The 16,353-nt window shown below is 58.7% G+C and overlaps 1 protein-coding gene across 5 annotated transcripts; it reads right to left on the bottom strand.

The window, feature by feature from the left end:
* Window positions 1–15: 15 nt before the first annotated feature.
* PER1 (period circadian regulator 1) lies at window positions 16–15,262 on the bottom strand. Of its 5 annotated transcripts, none has more exons than XM_070482368.1 (23): window positions 15,072–15,204; window positions 9,266–9,682; window positions 9,050–9,148; window positions 8,806–8,960; window positions 8,589–8,710; window positions 8,295–8,496; window positions 8,090–8,141; window positions 7,811–7,953; window positions 7,336–7,414; window positions 7,152–7,258; window positions 6,825–6,978; window positions 6,628–6,736; window positions 6,408–6,539; window positions 6,067–6,172; window positions 5,792–5,963; window positions 5,573–5,703; window positions 5,164–5,340; window positions 4,310–4,549; window positions 2,800–3,410; window positions 2,156–2,342; window positions 1,755–1,944; window positions 1,275–1,425; window positions 16–885 (listed from the first exon to the last, which is right to left on the bottom strand). In XM_070482368.1, exons 2-23 carry the CDS (start codon window positions 9,538–9,540, stop codon window positions 619–621), a joined length of 3,861 nt encoding a protein of 1,286 aa, XP_070338469.1. In that variant the 5' UTR covers window positions 9,541–9,682; window positions 15,072–15,204; the 3' UTR covers window positions 16–618. The 5 variants fall into 5 exon arrangements, with proteins under 5 accessions (XP_070338469.1, XP_014717066.3, XP_070338470.1 ...); XM_014861580.3 differs by lacking the exon at window positions 15,072–15,204 and adding an exon at window positions 11,197–11,334; XM_070482369.1 differs by lacking the exon at window positions 9,266–9,682 and having other exon boundaries at window positions 15,072–15,262.
* Window positions 15,263–16,353: the final 1,091 nt, after the last annotated feature.

The following is a 16,353-nucleotide window of genomic DNA, read 5'->3' as shown; positions in this document are numbered from 1 at the left end:
CTTCATTCCACAAAGTTCTGGGTTTTTTTTTTCTCTTTGTATTAAAAAATAATAACAGACACAATATCAAAAACACAAATGCCATTGGTAGAGGGTACAGCTGAGAACACCTGGGTCCCACCTGAGGGGCAGCACCAGGGACTCCATGGTCCACCAACCTCCCCTACCCTGGAGCAGCTAGGGGTTTGGACCGCTGGGTCCTGCTTGGGCCTCAAGACCTCCTCCTCCCATCTGGAGAAGAGGTGGGAGAGAGGGCTGTCCCCTCCAATAAATAATTGCAGCCCCAACCCTCGGGGACCAGGGCCTGGGCTCAGCTGGGATTTGGAGAGACCACTTCAGCAGCTTGTCAGCAACTTTGTCCAGGGGAAGGAAGGACTCCTCACCAGGGGTGGGAGGTGAGGCTTCTCTGGGCTGGGCTGAAGAGTTCCACCCTCTGTTTCCTAAAAAGCCAGAGGCAGCCCCTGGATCCTGGGCTGGTGATGGGGGTCCAGCCCCCTACAGCGGTAGAAGCTGGGGCAGTTTCCTATTGGTTGGTCCAGCCACATCTGAGTTCTGAGAGTTGGGACATGGGAGAAGGAAGCTTCTCATGCACTCCCAGATGTGGCCCCAAAATGTAGTCTAGCTGGTGCCATTTTCTGTGGCAGGTAAGGCTAGACTGGATGAGTTCCCACCTTGTTCCTCCTCCTCCATGGCCAGGTCCTGAGAGCTTGAGACCCTGGCCCCAGCTTGGGCTCGGGCCCCCTCTCCACCCTCGCCCTCGCCTCCATCGCCACCACCGCCACCACCCTCCTCCATGGGCTCCAGCCCTAGTCCATCCAGTTCCGAGAAGAGTGAGTCATCAGGGTGGCCAGGGTCTTGGGTGCTACTACCGCAGTCCACACAGGCCTTGGAGGGAGAAAGGGGATGAGTCAAGCAGGGTTCTCACTGCTGACCTGCCACCCCAGCTCCCCTTGTCCCCTAGCCCAAGATGTACTCCCAAGAAATACTAGTCCACTCGGGGCCAACAAGATGGGGAAATGCATTGTACCCTAAATCCAGACCCAACTGTGGGACATTCACAATGTATATTAGCATAGGATAGGCCCAGAAAAGGTTTACAAAGATTCATGTGGTTTAATACTACATGTGGGTTATAACCCAGCAGCAAACTTAGTGGAATTAACATTCTTCAAAATTAATGATCCAAAGACGAGGGGGTCAGCCCTTAGTCTCTATCCCTTCAACTTGAGCTCAATTCTTTCCTCTCCTTCCTGGCCCTGACTTCTCCTTCTCACCATCACATCCAGGGCCCGAGGCAGCTGGCCCTTCCGGACCCAGGAGTGCACAGCACCCAGTTCCCTCCGCTGGTCCTCCGAGAACCGAGGCTGCTGCTTCTGCATGGCCCGGAGCCGCTCCCGGTCCTGCTTCAACACAGAGGCCATGTCCCTGCCCAGGGAAGGGGTTCAAAAGGCAGAGGCTGGGAGCCGGGGCCAGGCCCCACAAGGTGCACATTAGTCCTGTACCACAACTTCCCACCCACTGTCTCATGCTCCTCCCCTGAACCAGTGCTCTGAGAGGGCTTCCAAGACCAGAAAAGCTGCCCTCGGTATGGGAGGAACTAATGATGGGACTCCAACAGGCAGCAATTAGGACAGGAAGTTCCAGGGCAGAGCCAGCCTCAGAAAAAAAACCCCACAAAGTTAGCTGGGGAGTAACGGTGGGCCAGCCTCCCCAACCCTCTGAAAGGGAGGCAGAGGAGGCCTCAAACACCTCACCTGGAGGGCACCTGGTAAGTCATCATGACATGCTGGTCAGCATTGGCCATCAGCAGCCAGATGGGATCCTGGAGCACATACTTAATGACCTGGTCCCCAGGCTCAGCCCTGGCCTGGGCAGCCCCAGCCTCAGCCTCGGAAGAGTCGATGCTGCCGAAGTACTTGCTTGTGTGGCTGCTCTGACTACTGCCTGTGAAGAGGGTGGGGGCCAGCCAACGGAGTCAGGCCAGCCGGCACTCCCACCCCCAGGGCCTCACAAGGCCTCCCGCAAGGCCACATGTCCAGTCCACTGGCCTTAGAAGCCGGGCATGGGCCCAGGCTGTTCAGCCAAGGTGGGGCCTGGCCTCCCAACTCCCTAGTCACTGTCCTACCCTGGGAAGTGTTGGAGGGTAGGCACTCACGTGTGATGCTGGCTGAGGTGCTGCCCCCCTCATGGGAGCCTGAACCAGACCCAGAGCCCAAGCCAGAGCCCAACGAGCCTGAGGCAGCAGAGCCTGTGCCAGAGCGAGAGTCCTCTTGCAGCAGCAACTCTAGCAGGTCACTGGAGCCAGAAAGCGCGTCCTGATTGGAGGACTCAGTTACCTCCACCTGGAGGATGGGGAGGAGGAAGGGGACGGGGAGGGATTAAGGGATCAACACCTAGGTCTCCCTTCAACTGCTTCCACTGGTGGGGGGGGCACACCCAACCCAAGTGGTCTCTGTTCCCACTCCGTGACTGTGGGGCCAGGATGAGAGAAGAGAGCTGACGAAGAGTAGGGATGTGACGCTGGACCCTTTCCAAGTGGCAGATGCGCTCTCAGAAGTTACTGGGATGTCCTCACCACCTGTCAGACAGACAGGACTGTCCCCACTTCACAGATGAGGCAGCCGATTCCTGCCTCCTTCAGAAATTCACCTGGGTTCTCCCACCCGACAATACCACCTTCTGGAGACTGAGACGCCAGGCAAGCGGAGGGCAGGAAGAAGCGCAAGGCGAAGGAGCAGCAGGGGGGAAGAGCGGCTGCACAGGGGCTGGTAAGAAGTTGCAGGGGGGGTCAGTGCTCACCAGTCTGGCCTCTGGTTCAGCGGCCTCCTCACTGGGAGGCGGGGGTCCAGCACTGCTCCCAGGACCCCCTGCAACAGCACCCCCCTCAACACGCAGGGGCTCCTCAAGCTGCAGCAAATTTAGCTGGAGTGGGGAGCTGCATCTCGAGTTGAATAGTGGAGAGTCTGGGCGGTGGGGAGGGCTGGGGGCCAGTGCAGGGAGGGACAGAGAAGGGGAGTAGGAGGCAGGGGTAGGAGGCCCCTCGACGGGGGTCTGGGGTACCCCATAGGGACAGCTGGATGGGGTAGGGAACAGATAGTTAGGGAGCACCAAGGCCACCATTGGGGTCACCAGGGGGGCAGGGAAAGCTGCAGGAGGCACTGATGTGGGGGCAGGAGGAAGAGGCTGGGGGCTTCCTTGTGGGGAGAGTACTGGGAGGGGGTAGGGCTGGACCACAGCTGGGAAGGGAGTAGTGGCTGGTGGTGGGGGCCAGGGGGCAGAGGGTGGCACAGGTGAGGGGTGGGATACATAGCAGGGGGCTTCAGCCCGGGGGGTCTGGTGGTGGCGTGAGCGCTTGGCTTTGGATCGGCAGTGGTGTCGGCGGCCGGGGGGTGTGGGGCCATGGTGGCAGCCTGTGGGAAGAGACTAGGGTTAGCGAGGGCCTCAGCCTGGGGGTTAGCACCCCTGCCACCCCCATTGCCATGTGGCTCTGACCAGGAAGAGGGCAGGTGAAGGCTCTAGAGAGAGTTTGGCTTCCAGACCCACACAGAACAGAGGGGACCCTGGGGAGTTGGGGGAACCTTCAGGGAAGAATCACAGAAGGCAGGGACAGGGGCATTTATTGAGAAAGGAGCTGGGGAAAGGAAAGGTTACATGAGGGGTCGAGCTGGGGGCGCAGAGAAGATAGAGGCACGCTGGCAGATGGAAGGAGGCAGGGTGGGTCCATGGACGAATGGGCAGGCGCCTCTGGTTCATCCGCCAAAATTCCTGCAGGCACTGACAGCCTGGGAGCTCCTCCTGCCAGTCGAGGCTGCACTCTGCCTAGCTCCGATGGAGCAAAAAGGTGGGCAGGAAAGCCCCGTCCTGAGTCTTGCGTGCGCCTGCCGGGGGCCTCCCTCAGGCACCTGGAGGGCTGCCATCTGCCCTTGAAGCCCAGACCCCACCCGGAGTTATCTTTGCCCAGAGTGTCTACACAGATCTCTTGATCAGTGACAGCTGAGTCCTAAGTGGGCATACTTCCTGCCCTTACCCCCAAGCTGCGCCTGAAGTAGCTTACCTGAAGCAGAGCACCTCGGCCTCCTTGTCTCAGTGCCAGCCCCCCAGGCTGCCCTCCTCTGGCTATAGCCTGGAACCCCAGCTTAGTGGGGAGAGGCTAGCGATGGGCCTGTCCCTAGGGAGGGCCCAGGTGGTGGAGGCAGCACCAATCTGGGTCCCTGGAGCAGGAACATTTCCCTCAAGAACCCACCCTCCCCCCAACAGTCTGGTCCTAGACAGGGTAGAGGGCAGACTCAGGGAGGTCCCAGGTGACTACCTCGCTCGCCAGGGGCCGATGGGGCCAAGGAGCTGTCAAGTCCACGCAGCTTGCCGAGGTCACGGAAGCGGCTGAGGAAGGCTTGCTCCTCCTTCTGCGTGTGCAGGGACAGCACGGCCTTGGTCAGGCCCACCGGGCGGTAAGCATCTGGGGCTGGGTCAGGGGCTACCGTAGGGCTGGGGGCTGGGCTGGGAGCTGGGCCTGGAGCCAGGCCAGGCAGGTCCTCCATCATGATGATGTCTGAAGAAGGGGAGAGGGAGGAAAGGTAATCAGAATCACCTCAGGGGTTAACATATCCACACCACACCCTCCCAATCCAACAGCTTAGCCAACCCCCAGCCTCTGCCTCACAATCAAGCCTGGACCCCATATGCATCTCCTGGCCACCTCCTCGCCCCCAAGGACAGGCCCTGGGCTGTCTTCTCCATACAAAGCTCTCCCAGGATGAGAAAGGATACTCAGCTCCTCCAGTGGCACTCCCTAGGATGACACCTCCATGACTCTGGATGGAAGGGAAGCCCACCCGTTTTCCTTCCTTCACACATTTTCCAGGTCGATGCCCAAAGACCCTTAGAGGGGTTTCAACATTCCTTGCCTTCAGACCCTCTGTGCTCAGCACCCCGGGGTTGAACTCCCCAAGCCAGACTTTGTGTGTGAACTAACAGTGAAAATACAGGAAGCAGCATGGGGAAAGGCAAAGCAGCAAAGGCTGGCGGGGGTGGAGAGCAAGAAGTGGCAGCCCCAAGATAGGAGGAAGGCCAGAGGAGGAGGGAAAAGGCAGGCATCCGGGAGGACCAAGAGGCTGGGGGACCAAGTGGAGTCCCAGGCACTGCCCCCTTGCTCCATGCCCATACCCGACTCCGGGGGCTTCTTGTCTCCCACATGGACGATTGTGGAGCTGAAGCTACACTGACTTGTGACGGATACTACGCTCTCCGCCTTATTGGCCAGGGCAAGTGGGCTCAGGGTGCCTCCCACCACCGGCTCCTTTTGCAGGGTGGCCCCCTCCCCAGACAGCACTGCTGATGGATCTGTGCGGAGAGAGGGCACCAGTTACCACCCCTGCCCCCACCCAGAGGTCAGGAGAGGAAATCCCGGGGGGGTGGGGCAGGGAGGGGACTGACGGTAAGGAGGAGCCTGGAGATCTGGAGGCTGGGAAGGGGACAGGGCAGAGCGAGGTGGGGGCCCCAAAGGCAGACGTGTAGAGACACAGGGTCAGTGGGCCAGGATGGGGCAGGAGCAGGGCATGGCCTGGGTCTTTACCTTTCTTGGCCCCCACAGAGAGTGGACCTGTCCTCTGCTTATCATCGTCAGAGGCTGAAGAGGTGGTGCAGGAAGAGGAGGAGGCACATTTACGCTTGGTGGTGCTGGGGATGTTGCAGCTCTCCAGGTACCTGGTGATACACCAGAGGACATGACAGCAGGGCCAGGAGTTGGGCCAGGCCCGGGCCCAGGTGGGACAAGGCGCCAGGCTGGCCTTACCTGAGGATGCTGTCCAGGCAGTTTATCTGCTGGTAGGAACAAGTGGAGGCTTCTTTCCTCTCAGCCTCCTCAGGGATCAAGGCTAGTGGGGCCTGGATTGGAGCAGGAGGTGCCTCCAGGTCTGGGTCTGGGGACTGGTTTGGAAGGGTCTTAGCCTTGAATGTGCCTGTAGCTGGGCCGAGAAGAGAAAAAGGAGAGAAAAGCTCCTCTGGGCTGGGGGTGAAGATCAGAGGACTCTGAGGTCTCACCCCTCACCCACAGCTTTACCCACTTACCAGGGAGGCGGGGCCGGGGTGGAGGCCGGGCCCGGGACTCAATAAAAAGCTGCTGCCCCTGATGCTTCACCAGATGCACATCCTTACAGATCTGCTGGAAGGTCACCTGTGGGACAGAGCAGAGCAGTGGAGAGCATTGGGGGCGCCTCGCCAGTATCAGGCGCCCAGGGCCCAGTGCAACAAGAAGGTACCAGTGGGGAGGCATGGAGGCCACGATGAGAGCAGGACAAAAGGAAAAGGAGAGGGGCCCAGGCTGAGCTCCTGTCGGGCTGGCAATGCTGACTCCGAGAAGGACAGGTAAATGGGAGACTAGAGGGGTGAAGTGGGAGAGGGTCACTCACCGGGACAGGAGGCCCAGGCCCCTCAGCATCACCCCCGTTGCTATCACTGGAGAAGCCAGGGCTGAGGAGAGGGCCAGGGGAGGTCACAGGGCCGACTCCACAAAGCCCCGAGGGGCTGGGGCTGTGCACAGGCTGAGGCAGGAGAGGGACAGGTTAAGCGTCTACAGGCCTGCTTCCCACCCCTTCCTCTTCTCCCAAGTCCCCTCCCTTCAACTCTCACCTGTAAGAGCAGCCGGTGGATCTGCTCAGAGAGCTCCTGGATATCAGAGTCCAAGGACAGAGCTGGGCTGGGGGCCGGGGGAGTGAACACATCCTCATTCAGGGGTGCCCTGAGGGGTAGCGAAGGATGAGATGAGCCCTGCCCCTTCCCACACTGTCCCACCCCCTAACGCCAACTCCAGGGCATGACCCACTTACGTGCGTACTTTGTGGCGGCCCAACACAAAGGCCACCTTGCGGCTCCAGGGATGCACGAAGCCAGCCCAGCTGGTGTCCATGGTGACATACTCTCCATTACGGGCGCAGAAGCGGATAGGAGAGTGGTCAAAGGGCTGGCCAGCCAGCTGCAGGACTGAAGGGAGTGGGAAATGAGGTGAGAGTCAGCAGTAGGAAGAGCTAAGTAAGGCGGAGCGCCACCCCACTGGAGAGCCAGGAGACCAAGGCACCAAGAGAGACAACCACAAGAGAAGCCATTAAGAAGCCCTGCAGGCAACTGGGAAGGGAGAGGAGGATGAGAGGACTTACTCTTCTTGTGGATGGCCAGCATGAGGGGTCGGTCCTCAGGATGCAGGAACAGGAGCACTGGGGCCCCCAGGAGGTCCTGAGGGAGGTAGCCGAGCAGTGGGGCAGCCCTGAAATGGGAAAAGGCATCAGAGTGGTCATGGCATCAGTCTCGGCCACCCCCTTTTCCTCCAGGTCCTGGCCTCACCTTTCATCCACATCCTGGAAGAGGCAACTGGGCGTGTGCCGTGTGGTGAAGATCCTCTTGTCAGGGGGGATCCGGGGAGCTGAGGCATAGAAAGTGTGGCTATTGGGTTTCATCCAGAATGTTCCAGCTCCTCAGCCCTCCATGCTGCCTGGGGCCTGGGCTGGCTGGCAGTCCTCCCCACTGCTCTGCCCTGGGCCCTCTGGCCTACAAAGATGGTCACAACCATTCTTGCACCCCATACTGGTAATGAAACTGAAAACCAAGGCACTCTTCTTCGCCCTCTCCTAGCACAGGGCTCTTCTCCACCTTTACCTTGAAAGGCAGGCTCAAACCCTCATCCTTATAATACCTTCTCTGTCCCAAAATTCTGAGGAGATGAGTCATGCCCCCCAGACTCATGTCCTGCCTGACCCACAGCCTAGAGAGGGGGCCCTTCCTCCAACCCCCCACCAGGCCAGGCCCCTGGCCTGCCCACCTTCGTAACCGGAGTGGATGCGCTCTGCAATGAGCAGGCAGCACGGCTGCACGGGGGCCGCATCTGAGATCCGGATCTTGGTCACATATGGAGTTAGGCGGAATGGCTGGTACCGAGGCCCTAGATCCCAGTCAGGACCTCCTCTAGCAAGGAAGAGAGGGGCATTAGGGACCATCAGTGGAGGGTCACCCACCCCACACCTCGAGGTCACAGCCCACACAGCAAAGATGGGGGTTGTGTGGAAGGTGGGAGAGGTCTGCTCCCACTTCCCCCACCTACCTGATACGGCAGAAGACAGACTTTTCCTGGGTGAAATCCTTGAGGCCTGAACCTGGGGAAGACCAGGAGGGTAGTGAGCACAGCCCCCTACCCACTTCCTGGGCTGAGAAGAACCCAGCAAGAAAAAGCTTGGGTACCCTCGCCTCTCACAGCAGGAGCTTTCTAGGACTGCTCATCCCTCCCCCCAAGCTCTTGGGGACCTCACCTGCCGAGGCCCCAGTGCCCCAGGTGGGCAGGCGAGATGGGGCAGTGGAACCATAGAAGACGCCCACATCCTGGGGAGCCAAGAGCTCTGAGAAGCGGGCACCCCGGAACACATCCCGCTTGCAGTGCAGCAGGATACCTGCCTGCTCCGAAATGTAGACGATGCGGCCTGTCAGGAAAGAGACAGCCACGGAGAAGGTATCCTAGGCAGGAAAGTGAGGACAAGAGCAGATTCAGGAGCTATGGGAGTGGGGAGGGGGGTGCATCAGAATGGAGAAGCTGAGCTGCGGCTGACCTGGTTGCGAAGCGTGTACTCGGACGTAATGTGCTCCAGCTCCTCCAGGCTGTAGGTGGACATGTCCATGGCACAAGCCTCACCCTCCTCCAGGCTCCACTGCTGGTAGTATTCCTGGTTGGCTGCAGAGCGAGGGCAGTGGGGCATTTAGCAAGGAGACTGCCCCACCATAGTAGCCCTGGACCTGGCCAATGCCTTCCCAGGAAGCACCACTCACCCTGAACCTGCTTGACACAAGCCAGCGCGTACTGTAGTGTGGCAAGGGTCCCAGAGCGGCCCTTGCCCCGGCGCTCTGGCGGCAGCCGAAGCTTGAGCTCCCGCAGTGCCATCATGAGTTCCTTCTGGGTTCTTGCTCGAGCTGACTGTTCACTGCTGCAAAGCCCACAGGGAAGGGGTATAGGATTAGCCCCAGAGCGTGGCCCAAGCCTCCAGCCCTCTCCCCTAGCCCTCACCCCATGAACCTGCAGCCACTGGTAGATGGGTTGTCCTGCTCCGAGCTGGCACTCAGGAGGCTGTAGGCAATGGAACTGCTGGGTGGGGATGGGCTCTGAGAATTTGTGCTAGGGGAGAAGCAACAGGCCCAAGATGAGGAAAGTGGCCAGCAGCATGGGCCTGTGTCCTAGCTCAGCCTGCTCACAAGACCACTCCCAGACCCTGCAACACACATCCATACACACCTCTTGCTGCTCTCAGTGGTCTCCAGCAGGGCTGAGTCCTTGCCATTGCCGGAGGAGGAGCTATGTGAGCTCCGCTGAGATGCACCCCTGGACTCGGGCCCGTTGGACTCATTGCCACTGGAGCCATTGCTGTTGGCATCCGTGTCATCAGCCAGGCTTGGGCCAGGGCAAGGCCGGTGGTGTGGAGGGCCAGGGGATGGGGCCTCTCCAGGACAAAAAGATTCCCCTGGCCTGGGGTCCCCTCCCCCATCAGCCCCTTCTAGGGAGCTACTCATGTCTGGGCCATGGGGAGGGCAGGAGAACAGGGAAGGTGGAGAGGCCACAATGGATGCACAAGGGGGCCAGGAGGCCTGGCTAGAGGAGTGAGGTGGGAGACCCAAGCCTCTGAAGATTGAGAAGTTTGATCACAGCCAGTACCTAGAGAGGGAGATCAGGATGGAGGGCTTGGAGAAAGCTGGGTGGTTAACTTCACAGTGCCTGTCGGCTTCGCTCAGACCCTCCCCTGCCTGCCCCCACGCTCCTGGGACCCAGGCTTCCAATAGGAGCCTAGGTAACTTGTCCTGTCCCCCTGGGGTGCTCCAGGTGGGAATGAGCCTCTCGTGGGCCTTGCCCCACATCCCCTACATGGTGGCCCGGGTAAGTGGAACCTGAGCAGTCAAGTAGAACTACGGCTGTGGACCAAAGCCTGGACATTTCCCATCCTCGAATTCCCATCGAGCCCCTACTCTGCCTGGGACTGCCAGGCCTCTCAGCAGGGGATGAGCCTTTTTCCTCCTATATTTAGGCCTTCAGGCTAATTTTAACCGGGGGCGGCGCCACCCCCACCGCACATGCGCACGGACGTGCGCGGTCCCAACACGCGCTTCCGCCGCCGCCGCGGTCGCCAGGGAAACCGACGTCAGCAGCTGAGCTCAGCGGTTGCTGGAGGGACCACAGGAGGGCGGGAGGGGCGACCCCTCCCCCATTTCCCGGCGGAAGTCGGGGAAGGACCCACTCCCACGCTGGCGGGCGCGGCCAGAGGTCGCCCACCTCTAATATGTCCCCAGACCCCGGAGGGCCCGATGGCCGTATGAAGATGGGCGGCCCATCGGGGTTCCAGGGGCTGGCCTTGCTTCCCAGGGCAAACCACAACTGCCACCGCCCTCCGAGCAAAGGCCCCCACCCTGGCGTTCGCCTGGATCCCAGTCATTCTGGTTAAGACGACACAGCCTTTCCTTCTCCGGCCCCTGCACCCTCTCCAGATCCCCAGGGCTAAAACCAGCACCTGCCATCGTCAGGGACCCAGGAATCCTCTCGCCTCAGTCCTCTACTTTTTAGACAACCCCCTACGCAACCCCCATCCGAAGCAGACAGACGCAGCTCTGAGCAAGGGACGCACAACAGCCAGCCGACTGTTCTTCCCCTACTCCCCATCCAGCCACACCCCCAACACTGCGAGCATTTTCTGAGCGCCAGGAGAAAAGGGAAGGCTGTGGCCAACAGCAGGAACTAGCGCCGGGAACGGGATGTTCCAGCCCGAACCGGGCTGACATCACGGCCGGCGCGGGGCCAGGGACTGGAGGGGGAGCGTGGGGAGCGCGGAAAGCCTGAAGAGGTCCTGGTGCTGGGGAAAAACATGGGACCCCCAAGTGATAAGAAAGGCGACAGGGGGCATGCCTGCTGAGGGTCGAGTGTGGGGCCGCGATAGCTAGGAGCGGAGGGCAAAGCTGGAGGTAAGGTAAGCGGGTCAGGAGTGCGGACACCTGGTGCAGGTTTGCGAGAAACACCTAGGTCCCCAGGGGCAGAGAGGGGATGGACAGCGGCAAGGAAGGCGGATTTTATTGGTATGCCGCCTGAGCGCCTGGGCCGAAAGCGGCCCATCAGGCTGGAAGTGGCGGAGGTCCGGCTCGGGACCGGAGAGCTACCACCCGGGTGGCCTCGGAGATGCCTACCTGGCCGCGCGAGCGCCCTCCGGCCGCCTGTCCGCCGCCGTTGCAGCCAGCAACCGAGTGGAAGCTCCGCGGGGCCAGGAGGCGGGTTGCATAATGCCAGGCACTGCCCTTCATTGGCCTCCAGCCGGCGGAGCCGCAGGCCCCGCCCCCGATTGGCTGAGGCTCTCGTTCCGGCGCCTGATTGGCTACTGGCCCCCACTGAGGTCAGGGCTGTGTCACACACACGGGCGCACGTGGATCTGGGTGCTGGCGCTGGGCTGGAGGGCCCCAGACACCACCTCCCAGCCAATGGGTGCAGGACGCCTTGCACAGTGAATAATGGGAGGAAGGGAAGAGGAGGTAAGCTGCCTCTCTTTGGAGAAAATGCCTGGGCCACTGGAGGTGCTCAAGATGTCCACTTCCTGAACTGACCAGCCTTGCGGAACAGGACACCTCGGCCTTGCCAGGGGTAGGGAAAGGGAATGCAGACCCTGGGAGGTGAGCCAAGCTGGATGAGATGGCTCGTCCCTGAGGTGGGGTGGGGGGTGGGGGGTGGGGGACAGACTGAAACCTGGCTTGGCCTTTCCTGGGTGCTCCTCCCCGGCCTTGTCATCATAATAAAGCTGTTTTACCCAACCCCTTCCTCTGACACTTCAAATCTTGTGGACTGCCAGGAGGAGGGCAATTGAGGGTCCACGTGTGATGGGGCCGTGGAGTTGGCAGGGGAGGATGCAAACAATAGAAGGGGCAGCCAGAGCCAAGAGGGGCCATGAAGGGAAACAATGGCAGGTGCTTCTGTGGTCAATGAGAGAAAAGGTCTCCGGGCAGCCTACGTGGTGACTAGTGCTTCTTCTCTCCTGAGGATGCAGCCACCCACAGTTAGGGCTGTCCCAAAAGTAGGGGCCAGGAAGCCAGGGCTACAGGGGAACAAAGGGAGAGGCTGAGAGAAGAGACCAACCAGAACCCTAGACAGAGAAAGGTGAGGTGGCAAGGGCTTCAGATACCTACCACTAAGAAAAGAGAAAGCCAAGAACCACATCTGTCTCCTTCACTGTATTCCTCAGGCCCCAGGAGAGAACCTGACACATGGTAGGTGATCAATAAACTCCGTAATTTTGTTGTTAACAAGGATAAATAGGGGAGGGGAGGGGCTTCAGCAATGGAGAAGGGGCTGGAAATTATAATTTTTTAAAAGAGGTAGGGAGCAGAACACCGAGTCCTAATTTGGGGGAATAAAGTGCCAGGCTGGGCCGGGGAGAGCTCCAGCTGCGTCCAAGGCTGTAATAAGTAGTTCCTCTCAGGGCTCCCTGGAAACGTGGGTGGCAAGTGAAGAGGCCCCCAAGCTGCTGCCGACAAAGTCAGCTGGGAGTGCACTCACTGTCACGTGGCCTAAGCTTTCCTTAACAACCGTGTTGGGGGGGGGGTTGGGGAGGGGCCAGGAGGAGGGTTCTGTGGAGAAGCTGGGACACAGGAATTTTATTATATAGCCCAGAAAAACCAAAGCAAGAAAACAAGAAACAAAGCATTCAGGAGCCTAGATTCTCAATCTCCTCTCCTTGAAAATGTCCCCGCAACTCATATACCGTGGCCCACTCCCTTGCCTCATTTTCAGACACCTCTTCTCCAGAAACATCCTTTTTTTCCTCCCCAGCTCTCGTCAGGGATTTAGGTGTGATCTCCCCTGACACAGGCAGTCCTTGCTCTCCCACCTCCACCTCCTTATTTATCTTTTGCTTGGACAAAAGAGTCCAGCGCTCCAGCAGCCCCCACTTGTTCTCAAGGCCCTGGTTGTCCTGTCTCATGGTCCCCACAGTAACCAGGCCCTGCTGCCGTCAATGGAGGAGCGGGGGCGGGAGATAGCAGTGACGTCAAAGCGGAGGAAGGGGGCGGGGCGAAGCAGCTGGGGAATGTGGAGCAGGGAGGCTGGAGAGGCAGCGGTTTGGGAGGCGGCCAGCCCGAGAGGGCGGCGGCCAGCGCACTTGGGAACATCATGTTCTCTTGGCTGGTGGCCCAGGACATGCACCCAGCCTGGGCGCCTCCTCCAACCCAACAGCAGCCGTCTGTCCCAAAGCCAGGGATTCCTGGAGAGAGGATTAGGAGGAAGGGGTCCCCTGCCCCAGCCCCCACGCCTGGCTCTCTTCTCAAGACTCGCATCTACCCTCCTCTCGGCTTGTTTCTACAGCTCCTGGCACTGGCTTTCCTCCTCTCCCAAACTGTACACATCTGCTGGCTCATTCCCAAAGAACCAGGGTGCGGAAGTTGGAGGCCCAGGTTCTGTGAGAGAAAACACACCTTTGCTCTCTCAGAGGCCCCCTCCAGAGCCTGAATCTCTTGTTATTATGGCAGCAGAGACACGGAGGAGGTGCAGGGAGGAGAATGGGTCTAGGATGAGGAAATCGAACTGGGACAGAGCAAGTGGCCCAGCCTGGGTCCTGGATCCTGGGAGAGGGATAAAAGGGTGGAATGAGGATTTGGGGCTGGTGCATGAAGACAAGAAGTACCAGGAAGAGGGAAATGGAGAGAGAGTCACCAAAACTTGCAGAAAACCTTGAGAATGTGAGAATAGTTCCCAACCACAGCATTCACATAAATCTCTCACCCTGTCACTGTTGTTTTGTCATCCTAAAGCCATTATTTTTTAGCTAAAAAAATTTAAAAACATGACCCAGGCATTGTGCTAAGCGCTTTACATATATTATCTTATTTAATCCCCAGAACAGCCCTGTGAGATGGGTATTATTATCCCCATTCCACAAGAACGAATGAAGGCTCAGAAGTTACTAAACTTGCCTAAATTGCCTCATAATAAGTTCTCAGGCTCTTAACAAATGAAGCCCCGGGTTTGAATCTGAGCTCTGATAATGGCTTATCATTCTGGCTTCTTACCCTTCAGGAAATTGTGAGGTGTTACCCAGCATTGGGGAACCTGGGCCTATCAAATATCCAGCTGATTCTAAGTTTGGTGCTTGGAACACAGACTCCAGTCAACCCCTCCTCTCCTTTGGGCCGGATCTCAGACATTCAGTTTGCATCCCCCACATACTTCCAATCATCATAGCCCAGTTTTCACATGCTCACAAAATCCTTGACATCACCCTAGCAGCCACCAACCCCAGTGATTTCCTAGGAACGCCACCTCCTCACTCCTCCACCTTACCCCCAATTCACTTTACCACAGGCCTGGTTGTACAGACAGATACCAGAGCACCCCGTTGGTGCATCCTCACCTCTAGGGTCTCAGGAAGGCATGTGCACAGCCAATCTGCACAACCCCATCCTCCCTCTCAGGACTTAACAGTTTCTGCCCCACCTTTACTCCCAAGGACGGCTCCGAGGCCCAACCTCTCCCTTTTACACATGAGAAAGACATCCAGAGCCATGATGTGACTGGCTCAGGGTCACACAAATCATCTCACTACTGTTTCTCAAGTCACCATGTCAACCCTTTGATACCCTCCCACCTGCCCTGCCAGGGCCTCCCTCCAGCCTCAGAACCCCTGCCTCTTCCAAGTGCTTAAGGCACCTACGCAAACAGTAGCCATGCACTGGAACGTCCCCCAGCAACTCTCAGGGGTCCCGTCCCCGTATCTCCCTGGGAACAGAGGGTCTCAGGTCCTCAGGTGGCTGAGGGCTTCCGAGCCCCTCCTCCCAGGCAGTCAGGGGTCCAGGTGCCCTAGGGCGGTGAGGGATCTGATGTCACTGACCCCTGCCCACGTCCCTCTAGAGCTGAGTTCGCAATCCCTATTCCCCACAACCATCAGAACTCCCATCGCGGTGATCGTGCCTTCGCATGATTCCCTTCCCGCCCCCCATTAACACCCCTCCTAACAGAACACATCAACCCTGAAAAATCTATACCGACCGCTGCTCGTCTCCCCCTACCCCCGGGCACTCACCGTTCGGCGTGTACGCAGAGTCCAATTTCTTCCCAACCAGGACCACAGCGACTCTGACTCGCTTCTCCAGGCCCGCCCACCGGCCAAGTTGCCACGCCCCTCAAGCTTATTGGCCTAAGGACGCCGACCCATGCCCCGCGCCGCGTGCGGCCGCCCGGCCCCCGCGCCACCACCATTGGCGTCACCGCCTGCCGTTATCTTCTCATTGGTCAGTTTACCAACCGGCAGTGACAGCTCCACGTGCGAGACAGACCGCCCCTGCGCGCTGATTGGAAGTCTGACAGAAACCCACGCCCCATCCACTTCCGAAGTTCCTATTGGCTGTGGCAACATTCCCCGAGCTGCCTAGATCGGTGACGCAAGAGCCAGTCCAGCCCTCCAAGCTTTCTCATAGGCTGAGAGGTCTCGGAGCTGTAGAATACACGTGCCGGCGGTCTCACGCGGCAACTTGTTTACCTAGAAGCTGGGGATTTTCCTTGACGACACTGTTACCCAAGACTGCAGAGTGTGCGCAGGCGCACGAGTGTGACGTACACGCAGGCGCAGACATGAGCTGCGGCGGCGTTGGGGGCGCTTTGGGGCAAGACCTGGGCGAGAAGTCTTGAGCGTGACAAGAGCGCCCCCCGCGCTGGGACTCCGGCCCTGGGTCTCTGAGGTTTCGCGAAGCTGCAAGATTCAAACGTTAGGGCGAAGCAGTCTTAAATGTCAGCGCCGCGTGATGATGATGGCGACAATGATAGCTGCCTCTTGATTGTTTTCTGTGGACCAGGCCAGGCGCTTCTTACAAACCCAGAGGCTGGCTCACTTACTACCTACCTCCTCACAAAAGAGACTGAGACCCAGACAGGTAACATGATCTGTCCGGATTAACATGCTAATCAGCAACGGGGTCAAGATTTGAACCCAGGTCCCTGATACTATAAAGAAGGCGAGTTCTAGGGCCTACGGAACCCTAAACCTGTAAAGGACTTAGCAGATTAAGCGCGAAAAAGCCATGAGCAATGTCTAGAATATAGTAAGCCCTCAACGAATGGTGGACATTATAATATGTACCTAATTAGAAGAATCACCTGGGCCCCTTAGAAAATCTATTTTTAAAAGCATCCCTAGTAGTTCTTAGGAGCCGACAAGTTTGGGAAACACTATCTAACTATCTAGGTCTCTTACACTGCTGAATCTTCATGTTGCAGCCAGACATTGGCCTTCCACAGCTCACCTAGCACACTGCACTCACTGTTGTAGCACCTGGGGACAGGAATGCTAAGGTGCCACATCAGGGGCA

The sequence above is a fragment of the Equus asinus genome, chromosome 13, assembly GCF_041296235.1.
Source record: "Equus asinus isolate D_3611 breed Donkey chromosome 13, EquAss-T2T_v2, whole genome shotgun sequence".
Classification (NCBI taxonomy): Eukaryota; Metazoa; Chordata; class Mammalia; order Perissodactyla; family Equidae; genus Equus; species Equus asinus.
Note: the sequence above shows the minus strand (reverse complement) of the source record. Positions and strands in the feature narration are given on the sequence as shown.

Bases quoted from the DNA above. Each gene is read 5' to 3' on its own strand.
- PER1 (XM_070482368.1), bottom strand. From the start codon at position 9,540: ATGAGTAGCTCCCTAGAAGGGGCTGATGGGGGAGGGGACCCCAGGCCA. The intron at 8,142-8,294 runs GTGAGGTCCCCA...GGTCTTCCCCAG, and splicing joins GGGCACTGGGGCCTCGGCAG to GTTCAGGCCTCAAGGATTTC. The intron at 6,540-6,627 runs GTGAGAGTTGAA...CTCCTGCCTCAG, and splicing joins TCCACCGGCTGCTCTTACAG to CCTGTGCACAGCCCCAGCCC.